The sequence below is a fragment of the Stenella coeruleoalba genome (genome assembly GCF_951394435.1).
Source record: "Stenella coeruleoalba genome assembly, chromosome: 14".
NCBI lineage: Eukaryota > Metazoa > Chordata > Mammalia > Artiodactyla > Delphinidae > Stenella > Stenella coeruleoalba.
Genome location: NC_137160.1, coordinates 83,503,084 through 83,526,634, shown reverse-complemented (window position 1 = coordinate 83,526,634; position 23,551 = coordinate 83,503,084). Strand labels below are relative to the sequence as shown.

The 23,551-nt window shown below is 45.0% G+C and overlaps 1 protein-coding gene across 1 annotated transcript in view; it reads right to left on the bottom strand.

Annotated features, from left to right (window-relative positions):
* ATP6V0A2 (ATPase H+ transporting V0 subunit a2) overlaps positions 1-23,551 on the bottom strand; it is a 36,918-nt gene extending 13,367 nt beyond the window's left edge. The window contains exons 1-9 of the mRNA XM_079942211.1: positions 23,217-23,551; positions 17,583-17,661; positions 15,467-15,564; positions 13,377-13,514; positions 12,255-12,343; positions 10,945-11,071; positions 4,125-4,207; positions 2,542-2,635; positions 1,365-1,577 (exon numbers count right to left, since the gene is read on the bottom strand). Of these exons, the coding sequence (XP_079798337.1) occupies positions 1,365-1,577; positions 2,542-2,635; positions 4,125-4,207; positions 10,945-11,071; positions 12,255-12,343; positions 13,377-13,514; positions 15,467-15,564; positions 17,583-17,661; positions 23,217-23,333 (1,038 nt within the window). The 5' untranslated portion in view covers positions 23,334-23,551. The remainder of the gene's footprint in view (positions 1-1,364; positions 1,578-2,541; positions 2,636-4,124; positions 4,208-10,944; positions 11,072-12,254; positions 12,344-13,376; positions 13,515-15,466; positions 15,565-17,582; positions 17,662-23,216) is intronic.

Here is a 23,551-nt window from a genome sequence, read left to right as displayed (position 1 = left end):
AGTTTGTAAACCTGCTATTTCCAGTAAAGAACTAAGATTTTTTTGTTGTTTTTTTATCTTATATTGGAGTAAAGTTGATTTACAATGTTGTGTTAGTTTCAGGTGTACAGCAAAGTGATTCAGTTATACACATACATCTACTTTTTTCAGATTCTTTTCCCATACAGGTTATTACATAGTATTAAGTAGAGTTCCCTGTGCTATACAGTAGGTCCTTGTTGGTTGTCTATTTTATATATAGTAGTGTGTATATGTCAGTCCCAACCTCCTAATTTATCTCTCCAAGAACTAAGTTTTGATACAGAAAAAACCCTCACAGGAACGTGGGAGACTGACCCCATAGCCCAGGAGTGGAAAGAAGCTATTATTCAAAGTTCAGAGGCTGTAAGAGCAGAGGTGGATGGGTTCAACTATATTTAACAAAAAACTTCTGCACGACCAAAGCAAACAAACAGAAACACCAAAAGATAAGGGACAAATTGGGGAGAATATCTGTTCTCGTATCACAGACAACGAGCCAAGGAAATTAATAAGAAAAAGACCAACAACCCAGTAGAAAACGGGCAAAGCATATGAACACAGCATTCACCAAAAAAGTGAAAGTTCAAAGGCTCTTCTTAAACATACAAAAGGATATTCAATCTCACTCAAAATAAGAGAAATGCAACAACTGGCAACATTTGCCAAAACTGATCCAGCAATTCCATGCTGGGAATTTACCCAGAGGTAGGTTTGTGTGTGTCTGAACTGTCAAAGGTCAAGTGCTAGTCACTGCACTGGTATTCATAAAGTTAGAAACCACCTAAATGACCAGGGAACTGGTTCAATAAGCCACGGTACATCCATTCAGCAGGATATTAAATAGCTATTAAAAAAACAGGGAAGTTTTCTTATGAGAAAAGAACAGTATGAATAGCACACAATCTTTTGTGAAGGAAGGGAATTCTCTCCCTTTATATATTCCTATCTGCTTATCTATGATTAAGAAACTCAAAGACGTAAGAGAAGTAAAACAAGGGTTGTCCTTGAGCAGAGGAACTGGACATATGAGGCTCTGGATAGGAGGAAGCCACTTCACTGGGTCTTTTATATTTTTTAATTTTTTTTTTTGACTTTTAAACCATGAGACTGAATTCCTTACTCTAAAGAGCAAATTAAAAATGCCTGTGCAAATCACTCTGCTGCACACCTGAAACAACTGTAAATCAACCATACATCAATTAAAAAAAAAATGCATGTGCACACAGAGCCTCGAGGGACCGACTCTCCATAATTTCAGTTCAAAAGAGTCAACACGGCGTCCTCTCCTCCTCTATCTTACTTCCCGCGGGGAAGGGCTGGCAGGGAGGGAAGGGCCGCCTCACCGAGCCCTCCTCCAGAGCAAGGCGCAGCTCATGCAGGTCGGCCTCGGGACACCAGACCTCGGCGATGAGGCACTTGTTGGTCACGTCGAAGCTGCACATGTTCAGCATGTGGTAAATGGCTTTCATCTTCTTCACCTGGATGACGCGGCTGTAGACTGACTCGGCGGCTTTACAGAGCACTTGCCTTAAGTAATCCTCGGTTTTGTGAAGCACCTGGGTGAGGACAAACATGGACTTTCAGCAGAGTGTCCACTGGGCACCTGACCTCCTCTGAGGGACTTTCTCCTCAGTGATGGGTGGGGGGGCGAATTCCAGGCACCTGACTCTCTGGGGACAGTTAAGCAAGTTCAGTCCTTCTCCTCCAGGCCCTGGAGCTGCCTTTCCAGAAGGGACCCCAGGGCACAGGAAATGGTTAGAAGTCGTGGTCCCTGTGGCGGCATGATGGCCCGGCTGGGTCCAGAGAGCTGGGGGCCTGGTTCTTACCCACTCTCAGCCTCGGCCCAGCTCCCTGTCAAAACCCGTGAGCCACCAACTCCCATCCCATCCCATCCTGCCAAGAAATCCCCTTTCACTCAAGTGGGTCAGAGTCCGCTTCTTGTTACCAAGAGCCCTCGCTGACCTAAGCAGAAATGGGAATTGAAATAGTGCAGGTAAAATTACAGTCAGCACTGTAAATGGGGCTCGCTTGTCCTCTCTGATCAAGAATTACACTCCGGGGCTTCCCTGGTGGCGCAGTGGCTGGGAGTCTGCCTGCCGATGCAGGGGACGCGGGTTCGTGCCCCGGTCCGGGAAGATCCCACATGCCGCGGAGCGGCTGGACCTGTGAGCCATGGCCACTGAGCCTGCGCGTCCGGAGCCTGTGCTCCGCAACGGAAGAGGCCACAACAGTGAGAGAGGCCCGTGTACCGCAAAAAAAAAAAAAAAAAAAAAAAGAATTACACTCTGACAGATCAAAGATGACCAGACTATTCTTTAAAGCCCCATCGTTTAGAAACCATCTAGGTCTCTAACAGCTAAAATAAAACTCCCACGAAGAGGAGGGAGGTACCATTCCAAACTCCCTAAAACACCTTGATTTGTCCACAACCAAAATTTTCCACATTAAAAAAGAAAGTAAATGGATTTGTAAATGTTTTGCAAACCCTCGGATAAGGAGGCAAGTTTCTGGTTCACTCACAGTATACAGATCTTGAATCCGGGTGTTCAGGCCCTCCTGAATCTCTCTCCGCTCCTCGGCAGTATTCGGGTAGGGGTAAACGTGGCAATGGTAACTAGAAGACAGGATTCAACACAGTGCCGCGGCTGTCAGAACTGCAAGAAGCTAGGTCAAAAACTAGAGCTAAATTCAGTCTACCGCCTGGGCGCATCTCCTCCCAAACCAGAATACAAGCAGCCCTCTGGGACAAAAAGGTGCAGACACAGGCACCCAGCCACGGTAAGGCCTTGCACACGGACGCTCAACAAATTTTCTACGGAATTCCACAGATTTAGTGAACTCTGTCGTGGCTCCACATTCCATTCCTACCCTCGATGATTCCCAAAAGCTCATTCCCAATTCCAACTTTCTGAAATTCACCACCACCCTTGAGCTGGAAATCATTAAACAAGTGTGAAATATAAATCAAAGACAAAGAACATACAACAATAATTACCTTTCACAAAAAAGAGAAAATCGGGAGAGGAGAAAGCTCTGGATGCCTAGCAATCGCCTCTGACATGGGCTTCAGTAAACGTCCTCTGGGGCCACGTGTGCCACCAGGACGCAGGGGAGGCAGAGCCACGCCCCCCCAGCTGCAGCCACACCCCCTCAGCTGCTGCGACTCCCATGCTGCCTTAGTGTTTTAATGCCATGCTTCATGTTCCTCTTTAAGCTCTGGCTACTAAAATTAAATTCTTACTCCAGCCTTACCCTAAGCAATGGTATCTGTGAAGTCACAGGTTTGTGTGCTGGCTACAGTTTTTCTAATCTACATAAAAAATAAATATATACCTATTAAGTAAGAATAGGCTAGTCCACGTATCACCTAAAGTTACTTTCCATAACACCAGTGACTGAGTATCGAACGCTGGTGAACACTGAATCCGAAGGAAATAACCGAACCCCACCCTTACTTACCCCAGCAAGAAGCAAGGCCAGCTAAAAGCTCCCCAAGTATAAGAAAACAAAAGGCCATTCTTTTGAGTTTTCATGTGGTTTTGCGTGTTTTCCCACTGGTGACAAGACTAAGCCACAGACCGATTCTTGCTGTGATGCTGCTCCACGTTTACCGGAGGCTTACGCGGTACGGGAGTCTTTTACTTGTACCATCTCGTCTGGCAGGCAGGCCTCTCCGAGCCCACACTCTCCACCACCTGCCAGGCCCCCTTCCCCAGGCTGCAAAGAAGGTAACTGCAGAGGGCTGGGAAAGGATGAGCCGTACGCTCCATGAGGACAGATAAGCCTACGCGTAGCTAAAAGCAACAGAAAGGCACCAAATATTAAAACTGGATTCCTTCCCCAGCCTTCATTCCTGAGGGAAAAAAATCAAATCTGGGAATGTTCTTAACATGGTGTCTATTTTTAAATTATTTTAAGTATTACACTGGCAAGAGAGATGACAAATTAAATGTTTTAAAACATGGTATTACAGCAAAGAAATCATGTAACAAAACTCAGCAGCCTTTGCAACCACTGTGTTTCTCTTCAGAGACATATTTTAAGAAAACTAGAGGTTACTGAGGATAAAGAAATAAATGAAATAAAATGTTTCTTTTTCTTACCAGTCACATATCTTCTTAACCTTGTGGCCAATCTGCTCTCCCCAAAAGGATATCAAAAACACATACCATTTTATGACTTCTCCCTACAAAGAATAAAGGTAACTGTTACTTCTCTGTCTAGAACTTTGAAAACTCTGGCAGCTCGCACTCTGTCAGTTAGTTCATTCATTCATTCATTCAACAAACACTAAACACTGTCCATCCTCATTATCTGCAGATTCCATAATTGCAAATTCACCCCAGAAATCATTCATAACCCCCAAATCAATACTCAAGCATTTATTCATTTGTGGACATGCATTTATTCATTTGTGGACAAAAATTTTGAGTCACCCAATGTGCATATTCCTGCTGAGGTCAAACAAGGTGACCCTCTGCCTTCTTATTTCAGCTCATACTATAAACAAGTGTCCTTTTTGTGATCTATTTAGCGCCAAGTTTTTCACAGTTTTGTGCTTTTTTTGGTGATTTCACTGTTCAAAATGGTCCTCAGAGCTGTCTAGTGTTTCCGAGCCCATGAAGGCTGTGACATGCACTTACGTGTGTCCCATAAGCTTTGTTCAGACAGGCGTGATGGTGCGGTTGGCAGTGAGTTCAATGTTAATGCATCAACAGTACATATTAAATAAGGTGTCTTTAAATAAAACAAGGTTATGTAGTGATCGGCTGACAAGAACGTTATGACCAGAGACTCACAGGAATATAACCCTGTGCTTCCCCTAGAAGCAAGGGTTCAGTTCTCACGGAGACTGTACAATGTTAACTACTACGAATAATGAGAATTGACTGTATTTACAAATATTCTACAAATAGAACTGAATAGGTTTTTGGCCAATTTGCCAGGCACTGGTTCCCAGTGCTAGGAATACAGCAGTGAACAAAACAGACAAAAATCCCTGACCTGGGAGGGAAGGGAGGGGAGGGAAGCTTATATCAAGTTAGCAGCAAGAGACACTAGGAAAGTTCATAATATGCCAAATGGAGATGAGGGTGATAAAGACAATAAAGCTGGGAGGGGTGACAGGGACAAAGAGGCTGGGGGTTGAGCTTTTAAATCAGGCGAGGAAGGAAGGCCTCCCTGAGAAGGGGACATCTGGGCCTAGAGGAGTGAAGGGGGTGAGGGAGCGAGCCACGTGGATCCTGGGGAAGAGCCTCCTGAGCCCGAGGAAAAGCTCGTGCAGAGGCAAGACGAGGGGAAGCGAGCAGGCCAGCCTGGCTGAAGAGGAATGGCCAGGGGGTGACAAGATGGGACGCCGTGAGACAGGAAGCCACAGGAGGGCTTTGAGGCGGGACAGGGGGTGTGGTGGTGAGACGCTCCGACTCGTTTTACAGGGATCATTCTGGATGCTGGGCGGAGGAGAGCTGAGCTGGTGCTTACTGAGACAGGCCAGCCTGGATGGGCAGGTCTGGGGGGGAAGATGGGCAGTTCAGTTTTAGGTGTCACATGGAAAGGTCTTCCAGAAACTTCAAAGGTATGTAGGAGCCAGTTAAATAGAAGTCTGGTATTCAGGTGAGAGGTCCAAGCCAGATGTATACATTCGAGGGATGGTATTTAAAGCCATGAAGTTACACGGGATCCCTAAGGGCACAGAGGAGAGAAGCAATCCAAGAATTGAGCTCTGGGGCGGAGGGGATGGGGAACAGGTTGGGGAGCTTCAGGCAGAGCAGAGGCACTTGGGTCCCGAAGGCAGGGACGCGGGGCGGCCGGGAAGGGGAGGCCAGGGAGGTGGCGGGCGGAGGAGATGGCTGAGGTGTCTGGGAGGCTGGTTACGTGGGATAAGCAAGCGAATCGCACAGTGCATGAGCCACACTGAGGATGAGGGAGGCCAGATTTCTCGCTGTCAGAAGAGAGTGCAAAACACCGAAAAAGAGACGTCCAGAATCGTAGGTTAGAGTCTGAGCAAACGGTTTTATAATAAATGTGCACAGGTAGCTGCAGAAGCGGATACAGCTCTGTACACGTGTGTGCATGTGCGTGTGTGTGTGTGTGTGTGTGTGTGTGTCCATGTTTTGACTGCTGAAAGGGCTCAGAAGCAATGACACTCCAGTACATGATGAGAACTCAAACACCCAGATCCTTGTTTCTAAATTCCATCCTCTACTAAAAGGAACCAGCGGTCCTTGAAGGAATGGCTGACTCCAGACAGAGGCAGGGACCATCCTGTGGCGCCAGAAAGTAAGGGGTTGCTCAGTGAATGCTGCAGACGTGCCAAAGGCCAGAGGAACACGCACGAAGGGACTCCCAGTGGCCAAATCAGGGACAATTTGGGCATCAAAGTAAAAAGGACTGGGACTTCCCTGGTGGCGCAGTGGTTAAGCATCCACCTGCCAATGCAGGGGACACGGGTTCCAGCCCTGGTCCGGGAAGACCCCACATGCCACGGAGCCACTAAGCCCGTGCGCCACAACTACTGAGCCTGCGCTCTAGAGCCCGCGAGCCACAACTACTGAGCCCACGTGCCACAACCACTGAAGCCCACGCGCCTAGAGCCCGTGCTCTGCAACAAGAGAAGCCACTGCAATGAGAAGCCCGTGCACCACAACGCAGAGCATCCCCCACTCGCTGCAACTAGAGGAAAGCCCACGCACAGTAACGAAGACCCAGCGTGGCCAAAAATAAATAAATAATTTTAAATAAATAATAAAAAGGATCGTAACAGATTACAAGTCATTAAATAAATAGGAATGCCTAAGTCCGTGGATGAATGAGCGAGTGACTGAAAGGGCAGGGAAAGCACGGCCTCCTGGAGGACGGTAACTAGTAAGTACAGAAGGAAGGATGGGAACAGAGTAACCACTGGCAACCACAACAGAGGTGATGGGGTCAAGAGAGTCATCGTGGAGGCTGAGGCTGGTGGGCAGAGGTCTGCTGAGGAACAAGGCCCCAGTAACCTAGGAACACCTCCTCACCAGCTACTCATCAATTAAATAGAGCAATATGGTGACATGAAGGTGGAGAAACCTGGACGACACCAACATGACCAGGCTGATATTACGTGCCTCCTGATGGGAGGTGCTGAGAGGACCAGATAATTGACTCCGTGGTGTTCCCACCAGCAACGTGTGATCCGAGCCTGGTCAAGAGGAAGCACAGAATAGACCCCAAGGGAGGGTCATCCTGCAGAATGTGATGCCTGTCCCGAATGCAAAGCACAGTCCCAGGCAGGGCAGTGGACCAGAAAGGAAACAATGCAAACTGTGGGGAATTTGATGGCATGTTTGTATTGGACCAAGTGTTGCATCTGTGTTGATTTTTCTCATTTTGCGGGTTGTACGGTGGTTATATAAAATAGCGTCGTTATGAGGGGGCAACACACACATGTCCACGGCTTCCTCGCAGAAGGTCTGGAAGGAGCCTAATGAAAATGGGGATAGATATGCAGAAAGAGTGAGTGGAGTATATGTGGCAAAATGTTAATAATTGGGAAATCTGGGTGAAGAGACAGAAGACTTTGTTCTCTTCTGGTAACTTTTCTGTAAACTGAAATTATTTCAAAATAAACTATTGAAGAAACTACACAGGGGGGACTTCCCTGGTGGCGCAGGGGTTAAGAATCCGCCTGCCAATGCAGGGGACATGGGTTCGAGCCCTGGTCTGGGAAGATCCCACATGTCGCGGAGCAACTAAGCCCGTGCACCACAACTACTAAGCCCACGCTCTAGAGCCCACGAGCCACAACTACTGAGCCCATGTGCCACAACTACTGAAGCCTGCGTGCCTACAGTCCGTGCTCCACAACAAGAGAAGCCACCGCAATGAGGAACCCACGCACCGCAACGGAGAGTAGCCCCTGCTCGCCGCAACTAGAGAAAGCCCACGCACAGTAACGAAGACCCAAAGCAGCCAAAAAATAAAATTTAAAAAAAAAAAAGTAATGTTTGTGAAATTCTTACCTAATAAACTAGGATATTCATTTCTAAAAAGTGTTTAAAAAAAAAAAAAAGAAAGAAAATACCCAGGGGGAAGAAAGAAATGGTATTTATAGTACATCTGAATTTGAAGATTCCTTAACAATTTTAAAAATAGTACTGTGTCAGGGAACACAACCACCTAAGACATAATATGGAACACGGATGTATGCAACATAAAAAATACAAATCATAAAACCATATGAAACTGCCTAAGTCTAGCTTTGACAGAGAGACTGGTCAGCATCTAGAAACAATACTGACAAAGGAGAAAATGGCTAGAAATATGCTCTGGGGTCTGTAAGGACTTCAAGGGGTCGACCCAAAAGGTATTAAACATGACACTATAAATAAATCCTCGAACCTGAGTAAAAGTTACCAAATCAAATCTCATATCCTCCCCAGAACAAAGACTAACAGAACACACACTGAAACATAAATAGCGACTCTCTCTAAGCAGGAGGATTACAGGTGACTGATTTTCTTCTTCATGTTTTCTATATTGTTCCCAATTTTCTAATAACGAGCACGCATTTCCTTTGTAATCATGGGGGAGGGAGGAGTTGTAGTTTCAAGAGAAAATCTGCCAATTATACTTCAACAAAAAAATTAGAAGTGAAGAAAAAGTAAAGAATTTTTAAATATATATATATATATATCTCTAACCATGTCTCCATATTTCTTCACAGACATTTAATGCCCTTTAACAAATCCGGTAAAAACTCAGCACAAAAGAGCTTAGACACTGTATAGAAAAAAATTTTTTTTTACAGAGTAAATGCTCTGCAGGAGAATGATGGACATGTTCTTTTAATTAAAGAAAAAACTCAAAGAACATGTAAATGCTACTTCAGAACAGTTTTAATCTTCACCTCTACATAAAGAGATCGTAATGGTCACAGGCAACATATTGCTACTGGCAGTTTCAGGAGCCACAAAAAATATTACAGGCGTATGGTTAACGAACAGCTTGACTGATTAGATTTTCCAACGTGTGTGGTTTACTTAGGCTGAACCTTATGAAAATTATTTCACAGCTAAACTCCTTTAGGTGTCAAAACTATTAATCTTATAGCCAAAAATCCTGAGGCAAATCTAGGAAAGAAAACACGAACGCTTTTCTCAAAATTGAGAATCCCAAGTTCCTTTTCTACCCTTAGTAGATCAGTTCATCCTCACTTAGACCAATATATAATAGTTATTTTTATGGTGAAGTCTTTAAAAAAAAAAAATCAGCTATTTTAAAAGGTAATGATGGCTTTGGCTGCCCTGCTTCCCTTCCTGAATAATTCATTCCTGAAGCCTTAGATGTGCATTCGGGGATGGACCTGGGGTGGGGGGGAAGGGCAACAGTGGCCCAGGGCAAAGCCAGAGCCCAAGCAAAGTGAGGAGGCCCTGCAGTCCACACTAGGGGACAACCCGGGCTGGGGGCTGGGGAACTCGGAGCTCCAGGCAGAGAGAGGAGCGGGGCAGCAGAGATGGGAAATCAATGGGCAGACTGGTCACACACAAGGGGACTGATCAAATCAGTACATTAACAATAATGGGAGCCAAGTTTCCCACCACTGAAGAAAGGAGTTACAAACACAGAAAGAGAGAAACTTAGAATGAACCCTGTGGTGTTGGACTGGAATTGGATGTAAACTCACAGTTTTCATATATACACACAGGTACAGAAATAAAGCTGTGAGTGTGTGTGAGCCGTGTGCGTGTGTGCGTCCTAGAGCTGTCCACTGACAGAGCTGGGAACAGCGACACCTCAGTCCCCATGGACACACCCGGAGGCCGCATCCTGGCTTCTAATTACCGTTCTCCACTAAAGAGAACCAGGTTCCTTGGAGAAATGGCTGATTCCAGAGCCGCGTGAGGGAAATTACAAGATGAATCAGGACATCTTGTTATGCAGGAAAGCAAAGAAGCATTCAAAAAATGATGGGAACATGTAAAAAGATGATAAAAGCCAGCTGAATGGGCTCCAATGGCCAAATCTAGAGCATGTGAATACCAAAATAAAGAATTACAGTAACAGAGTATAACTCATTGAATAAAACAGGAAATAAATTAATGCACTGAAAATCTGATGAGAAATTGAGTACTTACAGAGTTTCAAAGCACCTCCCCCAAAACACGTACTAAATACAAAGGAAATGGAGTAATAAATTCACAGTGGAGCAGCTTAGGAGTCGCTACCTTGAGCAAGTGATCAAAGTGAACATCACTAGTAATGGGACAAAGGAACTGTGCACCCCTGATGGGAAGCAGCATCACTTCCTGCCCAAGACACATAACTTGAATCTAACCATGAGAAAACATCAGACAAACCCAAACAGAGCGGCATTCTACCAAAATAAAAACCACTGGTCTGTAATAATTTTTAAATGTCCAGGTCACGAAGGTCAAGGTAAGACTGAGAAATTATCCCAGAATGAAGGAGACCAAAGAGACATGACAATTAAGTCTAAGGCCTGATTCTAAACTAGATCCTTTGCTATAGAAGACAGTATTGTGGGAATTCCCTGGCGGTCCGGTGGTTAGGACTCCGAGCTTCCACTGCAGGGGGCCCGGGTTCCATTCCTGGTCGGGGAACTAGGATCCCGCGTGCTGCGCGGCCGCAAATAAATAAATGAATAAATAAATGCCAAAAAAAAAAAAAAAAAAAACAGTGTTGGGACGGCTGGTGAAACCCAAACAGGACCTGAGGCTGGGAGGGTGGCGACGCATCCACGTCAACGTCCCAGGCATACTATGGCGGTGCGGGAGAGAGTCCTCCATGTTAAGAACTACCCCCCAAACGCATCCAAGGATGGCAAGGCACGTGGTGGACAGCTCACTGAAGTGCTCCGCTCTGCGCTGTGCCTCCAGCTTCAGCGCAAGTCCGCCGCTGCTAAACGAGGAGGAGGTGCCCACTTACCGTTTCAGGGTCTTCCAGGGGCCCCTCCAGTTCTGCGTGCGTCACGATGCTGTGCCCTCTGCAGGCTCGCCACAGCGTTTTCCCGAATGCTTCAGCTTTCCCTTGGTTAATGAGGCCAGACACAAATCTGTGAGACACCAAAGGCTGTGGTCCAGTAAGCGCAATGAGGATTACCAAACCGCGTGAAGAGGGCGGCAAAGCCCTTCACACCTGCCCAAGTGCTGGCGATATCCTCAAAGCCCTCCAACTGCAAAATATCTGAAATGCTGCATAAAATATTTTTGAAACGTCCTCTTCAATGTAGAGCTGAGCCCATAATTTCGAGAAATTCTTGGAATCCAAAAATAAAACAGGACCTCGTAGCTGTGCCCTGATGTATTATACTGACCCAGTATCTTAAGGCCTTGGGTTTCAATGCCAGCAAGGGAGACAGGAGATGGGCTCTGGGTCGATATCAGGTGAAGAGATGGAACTGAACCCCCAATCCCCACAAAGTTGGGACTCTTGCCCCCCAACAAAGGGTTACACCTTAAGTGAATGGGTGGACTAGAAAAAAATCCACCTTGCAAAGGAGCCTACAAGCAAACTTGTTTATTTCGGCTTTGGTTTTGGAGAGAAGGGGAAGAGTGTTACTTGAGAATTTACAACCACATCTTAGGATGCATCAGGCAGAGAGAAAACAAACAGAAAAACAAAGAAACTCAAGCTGAGAAATTAACGTAAAATGATTCCAGGTAGGTAGAGTGCTCCCAAGTACCTGACATATGTAAAAATAAGTTCTCTCTGAAAGAGTACAGCCTCAAACTAAACATCATTGAATTCCTACACATAAGGAATAGAGGAACAGTTCATAATAAAAAGAAATCACAAATCACATGAGGAAACAAGTTACCATTAGTTCAAGTGAACAGAGAGAGTGAACAGTGGAAAGACACCCTTAAAATACGATTAATAAATTAACCAACTCAGTTTAGCCCCTATGTTTCCACCAAACAAAACAGGACTTGACGCTTCAATGACCAATTATTTTAGGCTATGGAGTAACGAAGAATGGCATAACTGGCATAAATTCCTCCTTTCCACCTCATTATACCGAAAGAAGAAATTTCCATCGTATTTAGCTAAAAAGTCAATACAGCTGAGTGATTCAACTCAACAAATACAGGAGTACAGTGTTTTCTTAAACAAATATTCACTTTCTTTCATTCCATCACAGGCTTTCAGATGGTGGCCGTCCTTCCACTCAACACAGCTCGTCTCCCACTGACAAGAAGGACAGTGTAAAGCTCGACCCGCCAGTTGCCACTTACCCCAGTTTTGCTCCCAGCCTCTGCATACAGCTGTAGTCCAACAAAGAATCGTTCTCCAAGGAAGGGAATTCTTCGTAAGTGGGTTCAAACTAAAAAGAGATATGAAACCAAGTGTGTCTCACTGAAAGTGACACTTTAATTCTCAAGTCGTGTTTCCAAACAAGTTTGCAGGGCATAGGAACTCAGATTTGGGTGCCAAGGCCCCAAGGTAACTCAGACACGTAACTCAGCTCTGATAGATGAAGAGCATAACTTCCCTGTCCCTTATTTGTAAGCTAGTTGAAGACATTTACTTGAAAGTATAGTTATAATTTATGCCATTGCCTTAATTCAAGACAGAGTAACTGTATCAGAGGTCACCGCTACAGAAAGTGAAACAAAGTTCATAAGGGACATACGTCTCCCCTCTCTGATACTCAGCTGAGTACTGTGCTACTGCATAGGCTGTTCTTTATTCCCATACAGATTTTTTTTTTAATTCCATTACTCTCAGCAATTTGAGAAGAAAAAAAACAAACTAAATTTTAGAGTTTGACTTCCAGTGTTCAATTTTTTCTCATGATCATAAGATTTTTTTCAACTGCAAACTAAAGCATTTCATGAATAGGAAGTGGTTATGGTTAAAACCAACCAACAAAGGAGAGGCTTAAAACTTCTTTTAATGTCATATAATCCAACTGAAAGATAAAGGTAAGATCAAAATGTATCTGATTTTTTTTAAATGTATCTCTTTTTTTTTTTTTTTTTTAATTTTTAGCTGCGTTGGGTCTTCGTTGCTGTGTGCGGGCTTTCTCTAGTTGCAGCGGGCGGGGGCTACTCCTTGTTGAGTAAGGGGTATCTCTTCCAATGAGGAAGTCCCTCTATCTCTTTTAAAAAGCAACACCTCTACAGGAGTTAATAACAAAACCCAAAACTTTACAAGAACGAGAATTTTATAAAAGAAATATACTTCTGGGACTTCCCTGGTGGCCCAGTGGTGAAGACTCCACGCTTCCACTACAGGGGGCACGGGTTCAATCCCTGGTCAGGGAACTAAGAACCTGCGTGCCGCGTGGCGCAACCAAAAGAAAGAAAGAAAGAAAGGAAGGAAGAAATGCACTTCCTCCCGAGCATCGCCAGCACCTGCATGTCGCGCCTGACGAAGGCCTTGCTCACTCGCAGCACGTGGGTGTACTCGGTCAGCTCCAGGAGGTTCTTCCTCAGCCTCTCCTTGTTCTTCGTGACCTCCCTCAGCTCAGCCTCCAGCTTCTGCAACTGCTCCTGAAATGAAACGGCAGCAGGGTTAGCTCCAAGTCTGGTTCTAATACTCTTTTCACAGTACCCCAGAACTAGTAGAGATTTTAAAAAGCCATAATGTATGAGAGTTTGATAGGGATATGAAAACATGCACAGGTTTTTGGTTTTGTTTTTTTTTGCGGTACGCGGGCCTCTCACTGTTGTGGCCTCTCCTGTTGTGGAGCACAGGCTCCGGACACGCAGGCTCAGCGGCCATGGCTCACGGGCCCAGCCGCTCCGCGGCATGTGGGATCTTCCCGGACCAGGGCACGAACCCGTGTCCCCTGCATTGGCAGGCGGACTCTCAACCACTGCGCCACCAGGGAAGCCCCACACACAGGTTTTTAAAGTCCATCATCTGCTGCTTCATATTAATTCAGGTACCTGTGATGGCAAGCACGCAGATGCCGTGATGACTATGAGTGCCCTACGGCTGGACCCAATCTTTAATCTCAGGTCCTATCATTTCTTCTGGTTTCCCTTCATCTGCTTATCCATTACCAATACACCAAAGAGTTTTCCTTTTTCAAGACTACATTTCCTTTTATTTGCAACATAGAAAAATTTTAGATAATCTTTCCCAAACATATTATTCCTGGTCTCTAGCTTAAGAGCTTCTATGCAGCTTCACTTAACACAATTAATTAAGCATAAAAATACTTGAGAACGAATCTTCTTTAACAATTAGTTATATACCAAGCATCCTTAACAATCCTTAAGTATTAAAATGATAGAAGCAGAAATCTGTAAAACAACCCACGGTATTCAGACAAATCACCTGACACGCTACATTCAGTACTTGTGTTCTGCCTTATAAAAAACGATAAGCAGCCAGTAATCACTATATTTGTAATTACATCAAAAGCGACACACCAAACAGGCCAAGCCAGATGACTGCTCTCATCTGACCGTACAGTTCTCTCTCGAGTCCATTCATATACCAACTGTTAAATGACATCCTCCCAGAAAAACAAACAGAGCAGCCAGCAATGGAATGGTCCTAATTATACAGTACTAAGAGCTGTAAAGGGCTCCAGTCTATTTCCCAGTGTGATGAATTATCAGATGATTAGAGCAAAACCTCAGGAGATAATTCATGGGGGGGAAGGGGGGATGCTAATGTACAAGCCAGTGCTCTCACGGTGGTGGGGGACTCCAGAAGAAGGAATCTCATTTGCTGCCCATGGGGAACCACCTGGCACCTTCACACGAGCTTCTGAAAATCAGAGGGGGAAGGGCCAGGGTGAACTGGGGAGAGTGCGAAGGGCACAGGCCTGAAGCCTCCATGTGCAGCAGGAGAGGCTTGCTAAGGCCTGCACAGGCCCGGAGTCACATCACATGAGCCCAGATCTCACAACCTAACTCTTGTTAGTCTCTGTTCAATACCACCTGTCTTACATTTTATTTTTTTCTAATATATTCTTTTTTTTTTTTAATTTATTTTTATTTTTGGCTGCGTTGGGTCTTCGTTGCTGTGCGCGGGCTTCTCATGGTGGCTTCTCTTGTTGTGCAGCACAAGCCCTAGGCGCGCGGGCTTCAGTAGCTGTGGCTCGGAGGCTCTAGAGCACAGGCTCAGTAGTTGTGGCACACGGGCTCTACAGCGCAGGCTCAGTAGTTGTGGCGCAGGGCTTAGTTGCTCCACAGCATGTGGGATCTTCCCGGACCGGGGCTTGAACCCGTGTCCCCTGCATTGGCAGGTGGATTCTTAACCACTGCACCACCAGGGAAGCCCTGTCTTACATTTTAAAAGAAAACCGAATTCCAGTTAAAATTTATCACAGATAACCTGTTACTGAGAATTAACCATAATACGGTCTTTTGCTTTTCATTCCACGGTTTTGAGAAGAAAGGCAGAAAAGCACAAGACAATATAAAGTAAGTGAATAAGCAGTCTCTGAGGTTAGTGACCTAAAACCGCTTCTTCAGAAACCAGTTACCTGCATTTCGAGCACTTGTTTAAGGGGTGGTGCAGGAGGACTGGTCTCTCCCTCAGGGAGGGGAATATCAGCTCTATTAATTTCCTGCACCAAATATGCTGTGGAAATAAAAGTTAAACAAATTAGACTCAAAAACTTACTACAGGACATTTCCGTGAGAACATTTTACATCCCAACCTTTCCCAGGTCATCTAAAAACTAATGTCTAAATGCATAAAATCTTGCCTGTCGCAATTGACTGATAGGATGCCTTCTGCAGCCTTGTTTCCAAAGATCTGCAAAATAATGCTGCCTAGAGAGATCAGCGTGCAGTGACAAAACAAACAGTAACCTGGATACACATTTTCTGAAATTCCCCACGTCCTTCATTTCTAAAACTCTAGTTAAAGAACTTTGGAGTCACAGCTGCCTCTGCACCTGTATAGGAAGCAGAAGGTTAAGGACACACTTGGAAGTGCAGGAATAATCCAATGATAGACCTATAATCGTCCCCACCAGAGACGTTAGTGCAACCTCCCTGCAGACACCATTAGGAGGAAATACACATCCATCAGGAAAAACACATCCTCTATCAGTCTCCTCTATAAGGAGGAGACCACAGGACAGAAAGTCAGGTTCTCCTGAGTCCCCAGTTAGCCGTGATGTTTTAACTTAGAGCAACTTACACTGCCTTCTCTACTTACATTAAAAACTAGATTCATGAAACTAATAATGAACCAGCCAAAAAAAACTTAATTTCTTTAGTTTACATTTTCAATTCCATGAAGCGTTCTTTTCCTTAGGATAAAAGTCATAATACCTGGTAAAGTCATTACCAGATATAATATTTTGGAGAAATGTTAACTAGTTATTTTATTAGAAAGAGAGAGAGAGAGAAAGAGAAAGAAAGAAAGGAAGGAAGGAAGGAAGGAAGGAAGGAAGGAATAAAGGGAGAAAGAGAGAGAGAAAGGGAAGGAGGAAGGGAGGAGGGAGGAAGAAAAGCGATGATGTCTTACCCATAAGATAGCAAAGGAAGCACTGGGTTTAACAGCTTTCTGGAAATGGATGTAAATTTTTTTAACCTATCTTTTATACCTAAATTTACTTGAGAGTTCATTTTCTTTTTAAGTCTGCATTCTTTTTGAAATAGTCTAAGCTACAGGAAGTCCTGGACACATCTAATGTGTTGTCACTCCTGCCCCGCCTTTGAAAACTCATTCCGAATATACAACCTGTCCAATGACTTATATATATGGCAAGGATGGGGATGTGGTATCACCCTACCCTACATGATCCACACAAATAACTGGGACCTCAAACAATATGCAGACAACTAGACTTCAGATGACTAACAGGTTTCTTTCGATCTTAAAAACCCCCAATTAAAAAATATAAAATCCACAATAATTAACTGCTATTAGAAATCATTCCAAAAGTCATCTTCTCTCCCCTCCTCAACACTCTCACTCCCAGGTTTTTCTGTTCATCCCTCTAAAAACAAATTTGGTACTTTAGACAATTACTGGCATCGTTCCCCCCTCTCTATTTCAGTCAGAATTTCAAGGTTAGAATTGATAAAAACTATTTTATTTTAGGCTAAGATGTTAAAGGTTTTACGGCTGAGTTTTAATGGTTAACAGTCAGAGAACACTGATCTCTGCAAAGGAAGCCCTGAAAAAAAGGAAATTATAACCAATGTATCTGCCATTTCCTACCTCCCCTGTTCTCTGATAAAATTTTAAGTAATCTATTAATGTGTATACAATGTTTTTAAGTTATAATAGATTACAAGGGATTGGCTAAATAAATTATAGCACATTAATACCATAAAATACTATGCAACCATTATAAACAATGATGAGTCAATCTGTTTATTGACATGAAAAGATGTTAAAGTACCATCAAATGAGAAACAAAGCTAATAACAAAATAACCTGACCATTATGTATGTAAATCCTTACTTTTATAGATGAACAGTAAAAAAATATATAAACCTACATAATAGTGAATACATGAATGGTGAGAATATGGACGACTTCTTTTTTCCTTTCTACTTGTCTAGATTTTCTAATTTTTCTAAAGTGAACAAGGTTTACTTATATAACAATAATTATTTAAGTTATTAAAATAAACTTACCCAATATTCGCTCTAGTTCTTCACACCTCTTCACCTCACCAACAAATTTTCTTTGGAAAGAACTTACATTCTGGTTCAGCTGAGAAAAAGATGAAAATTTTGCTTTGAATTTTCTCCAATTTAAAAATAAATTCGATTTTATAAATAAAATATGATAGTCAAGGGTTTGGGGGGAAGCACATCCTCGGACACTACTGGATAGGAGCATAAACTGACACATCTTTTCTGGAAAGCGATTTGGCAACTGTTACCAAAAAACCAGCCTGAAAAGTATCCTCTGGCCCAGAAATATCCCATGAAGAAATTCAACCTAAAGGAACAAACTATGGATACGGACCAAAATGTATCTAAAAGAGCATCCACCTCAGGGATAGAGAAAAAATGCTTAACAGTGGAAAACTGGTTAAAGAAATCACAGTCTATATCCACACTGGGGAACACCACTCAGCAGTAAAAAGGAACAAACTGACACATCAACATCACAGAGGATGTTCAGAAACATGATGCAAATGAAAGACACAGAAGACCACATATTGTGTGACTCCATGTCTATGAAATGTCCAAGAAAGGAAAACCTAGAGGCAGAAAGTAGGTTAGTGACTGCCTGGGTCTTGGGGTAGGGAGGGGGATGACCTGTAAATGAGCATAAGGGATCTTATTGGGATGATGTGACGGCCTAAAACTGGATTGTGGCAATGGACGTGCTACTCAGAAAATTTTCTAAAAACCAACGAATTGTACGCTTGAAATGGGTAAATTTTATGATACACATCAATAAAGTTGGATAAAAATTATGGTTCAGTAATATAATTGATTACTATGCACTTATTAAAAATTATGTTTTAAATGATGAGGTATTTGATTATATTAAGAAATTATTATTAAAATTTTTAGGTATGATAATGGTATTGCGGTTATGATTTTTTTAGGGTCCTTACCTTTTAGAGAGACTTATTGAAATATTTATGAGTGAAATTATACATCCGAGATTTGCTTCAAAATGATCTTGTCTGATGGGTGGGGTTTTTTGGGACCACACGACTTTTGAGATCTTAGTTCCCCAACCAGGGATCAAACCCGGACCCGGCAGTGAAAGCGCCGAGTCCTAACCACTGGACCCCCAGGGAAGTCCCACCATTGGTTTATAATATGGGTCCACAGTTCACTGTTCCCATATACTCTCCCCTTTACTTAAAATCTTATCAGGACTTCCCTGGTGGTGCAGTGGTTAAGAATCCTCCTGCCAATGCAGGGGACACAGATTTGAGCCCTGGTCCGGCAAGATCCCGCATGCAGTGGAGCAACTAAACCCATGTGCCACAACTACTGAGCCTGCGTTCTAGAGCCCACGAGCCACAACTACTGAGCCCCTTGCCACAACTACTGAAGCCCACGCACCTAGAGCCCATGCTCCGCAACAAGAGAAGCCACCGCGATAAGAAGCCCGCACACCGCAACAAAGAGTAGCCCCCGCTCGCCACAACTAGAGAAAGCCCGTGCGCAGCAACGAAGACCCAACGCAGCCAAAATAAATAAATTTATTAAAACAAAAACATCTTACTATATAAAGCTTAAAACCATAAAAAATTGTAAAACAATATTTACTAAAATGAGGAAATTAGTCATGCATGATTTATGTGTGAAAAAAGACTAAAGATATTATCAGTGTGGCTCCAATTATCTAAAAATACCTATGTACATACATTTTAAAATATTACTAGAGGGATTCCCTGGTGGCGCAGTGATTAAGAATCCGCCTGCCAATGCAGGGGACACGGGTTCAAGCCCCGGTCCGGGAAGATCCCACATGCTGCGGAGCAACTAAGCCCGTGCGCCACAACTACTGAGCCTGTGCCCTAGAGCCTCCGAGCCACAGCTACTGAAGCCCACGCGCCTAGAGCCCATGCTCCGCAACAAGAGAAGCCACCGCAATGAGAAACCCGCGCACAGCAACAAAGACCCGACGCAGCCAAAAATAAATAAATTTATTTTTAAAAATTAATAATAATATTAGAAAAATAATGTTTGATTGGACACTATGAACCAAAAAGGTAAAGTGTTTGTTTCTAGGTAATGGGATCATGGAAATTAGTATCTCATGCTTCCCAAATTTCCCACAATGGACGTATATTACTTTCACAATTTTTTAAATTACAGTAATCATTCATGTTGAAAGGCATTTGGGGCAAGAATTTTACCTTCACTCCATGCAGCATTATACTGGGCACTCTCAAAAAGGAGAATTAGAAACAGCTTGGCATGAAGCTGCTTGAACAACCTGAGAATGTCTATCCCAAAGGCTTGGTTCTTGTTCAGTTTTTGGAAATTTTTTTTAAAGAGTTAACCAGAAGAAAGATAAAAATTTGAATTTCACTTGTTTGTCACATTCGCATTCATTTCCGGAAGTCATATTAATCCAAAGTAGTAACCACTTTCGAGTCCTAATGATTCAGACACAATCTATCTCAATAGAACTAAGAATGAGCAGAGGAAGCTACCCATCAAAAGCTGTCTATTAACAACAGACACGACTTCTCAGTTTCACTGTCTTTTTCGTCAATATCAAACACTAACTCAAATTGGACACTATGGTTCCACACATAGAATCTTCACGAAGAGGCAAACTTCTGTGGCAACACCACACAGGATTGGATCTGACATCCACCGTCACCATCTTACACAGTACGTTAACTGGTTTTTTCTGTTGCATGGTTTCTTTTATAAAGTTTTGCTTCTATTTTCTTTTTAGGGAGGCACCTTTAATTCCAGGCTAACGCTATGAAGTACATTTTTTTAAATTATTTATTTATTTATTTAATTTATTTATTTTTGCTTGTGTTGGGTCTTCGTTGCTGTATGCAGGTTTTCTCTAGTTGTGGAGAGCCAGGGTTACTCTTCGTAGCGGTGCGCGGGCTTCCCATTGCGGTGGCTTCTCTTGTTGCGGAGCACAGGCTCTAGGCACGCGGGCTTCAGTATTGCAGCATGCGGGCTCAGTAGTTGTGGCTCGCAGGCTCTGCAGGCTCAGTAGTTGTGGCACACGGGCTTAGTTGCTCCGCGGCATGTGGGATCTTCCCAGAGCACGGATCGAACCTGTGCCCCTGCACTGGCAGGCGGATTCTTATCCACTGCGCCACCAGGGAAGCCCTATGAAGTACATTTTAATGCAGATTCGTTTTAACACTAACATTTAACCTAGAAAAACCAGCAGAGGCTGCCTGGTGCTGTTGTGACTGGTATCCACGCCACCCATCTTCCCACTCCAGCAGCTAACGGACAAAAGGTGAACGCTGTCCTCAAATTCCAGACGCTTAGAAAAGAGAGATGGACTTGCCCTTCACTGAGTCCTACTGGTGAGTTGAATAACCTTTCTTTTCCATGTCTTCTCTTTGGCTGTCACTACAGAAACCCTTGCCCTGCCTCCTCTCCCTTAGAAGGATCACTAAAAGGAAAGGCGGAAACTCTCCAGCCTGTGCAAATCAGAAAAGACGGATGTCAGGGATCCCACCTGGTGAGCACAAAGTCAGGAAGAAATTCCAGAAGAGCAGAAGTGTCAGGTGACAGAGCTTTCTGCACTAGCACTGGTGCTGCTTGACAGTCATCCCAAAGACACACACACACACACACACACACACACACACACACACACACACACCCCTGAGCTCCGAAAACCTAGCATCACACACACACACACACACCCCTGAGCTCCGAAAACCTATCTCACACACACACACACACACACACACACACACACCCCTGAGCTCCGAAAACCTATCTCACACACACACACACACACACACACACACACACCCCTGAGCTCCGAAAACCTATCACACACACACACACACACACACACACACACACACACACACACACACACACACACACACACACACACACACACACACACACACACCCCTGAGCTCCGAAAACCTAGCATCACACAAAGAAGAGCTCATTTTAACATGGCAGCTTTATTTTACTTCTGGAAAAAGATGAACTGCACTTTCTTTTTCTTTCCCCAATTTTCAGTTTAAAAGAATCCCAAGTGTCCCCTACTACCTAATGTAATGGCACTCAATGAAACTTGCATCTTTGCGGTAATTAGGGTGTTTGTTCAAACCTCTAAGATTTAAGCTTGCTTTAAGCCTCTTGGCCTGAGTACTAACAGGATGGAAGAAATCTACCTGTTATAAAGAAGGAAGCCCATTTCTCTCACAACTGTTTCCTGAATCTTTCGGGTGCTACTAAGTCACAGCTCAGCACAGCAGCACCTGCCAGCAAAGTGGGCACCGCGTGCTGAAGCCCAAATGGCTCCAGGAACCAGGAAGAGCTGGGCCTTCTCTGCAGCCTCGCCTCCCACTCAGGAGTTTCTCTCTGACCTGGCAGTTGCCTTGTGAGGCCAACCCAGGGATCAACGACACCAGATCTTAGGTACGGGTGGTTCCCTCTTGAAACTAAGGAGCCCTCAGAAAGACGAAGGGAAACCAGAGGAGATGAAAGCTGGGTCCCAGGAAATAAAATGTTCATCCAAGTGAATTCCAGTTCAATTAGCAAAGGTCCTGCTTCATAATCTCCCTTTCACACTGCTCTTTTCCTTCATGGCACTTATCACAGTTCATAATCAGTGTCTCTCCTACATTGTGAGCAACAAAAACACAGGGACTTTGTCCACCCTGCTCACCCCTGAGTCCCCAGCACCAAACTCAGTGTCTGCAACAGAGCAAGCACTCAATGAAAGCTTGTTCATTCATTCCACAGAGGCATACTAGTGCCCACAAAGTCAGGGACTGTACTCAGGAATCAGGAATAAACAAGGCAGGCAAGGCCATTACCCCACACCCCGGGGGGGCTGACAGTCCACGGTGGAGACAAACAATAAATAAACAGATATATAAACAAGGGTTTATTACTACTTGCTGGGAAGACAAGTCTCATTCAACAAATTCTGACTGCACTCCAACTCCTTCCTAGGCAGTGATATGTACATCATCAGGTATCGGTGAACAAAAACGACAAAAATCCCGCCCCTCAGGAGCTTACACCGAATTCATTCCCAGTTCAGGCTCCTGGCTCTTCCAGTTCCCTCCACCTGGGAACTTGTTCCCCCAGATCTTCCCAGCGCCGGCTCCTGCCCATTCAGGTCTCAGCCCAAGAACACTTCCTCAGAGAGACCTCTCTGACCACCCCCAACTGAGGCACTATCTCATCCCCCCGTTTTATTTTCTGTATAGCAAACATATTCCTGTTTACGTATTCATTTGCTTAATATTTCTCACGTTCCCCCTGCCCCGTAAGTTCCAGAAGGGCTCCAAGAGGCCTTATCAGAGTTGTTCTCCCGCTTAGCCCAGTGTCTGGCCCAGAGTCGGTGCTCCGAAGCATCAGATGGCACGACCCGAGTGGACGAAGACGACGCGGAGCGTTCCTAACTAACCCGGCCTGGGCGGCCGCGGACCGAACATTCGGCGACCCTGGGCTCGGGCCCCGCTCTGCGGAAGTTCTGGCCGGAAAGTGGACCTCAGCTTCCCCGTATGGGAAATGGGCGCCCAGGCGCCCACGGAAAGGAGGCCCGAGCGAAAGGCTCGATGCGGGAGTTCCGCGGGCAGGTGCGGCCCGCATCTCCCGGGCGACACTCACGTCTCGGAACTGGACCAGGCCCTTCTCGCCCAGGGCGCTGAGGCACTCGTAGGCCGTGCCGGACTGCAAGAAGAGCTGCGCCAGGCACATGGTCTCGCTCCGGAACAGGGACCCCATGGCTGGCCGGCCCGCGCCCCCGCGGGGCCCGAAGGGCGGCGGCGGCTCCGGGCCGCGCGGGCCCGCACGGTCAGCTGGGGCGGCCCGGAGCTCGGGCTTCTCCTGCGGCCTGGCCGTAGCCCCGCACCATGGGACTCCGGTCTGCACCAACTACCCCCGGTCCCGCCGCCGCGGACGCCGCTCTAGGCGCCGCCAGAGCCGCCCTCGAGGCCCCGCCC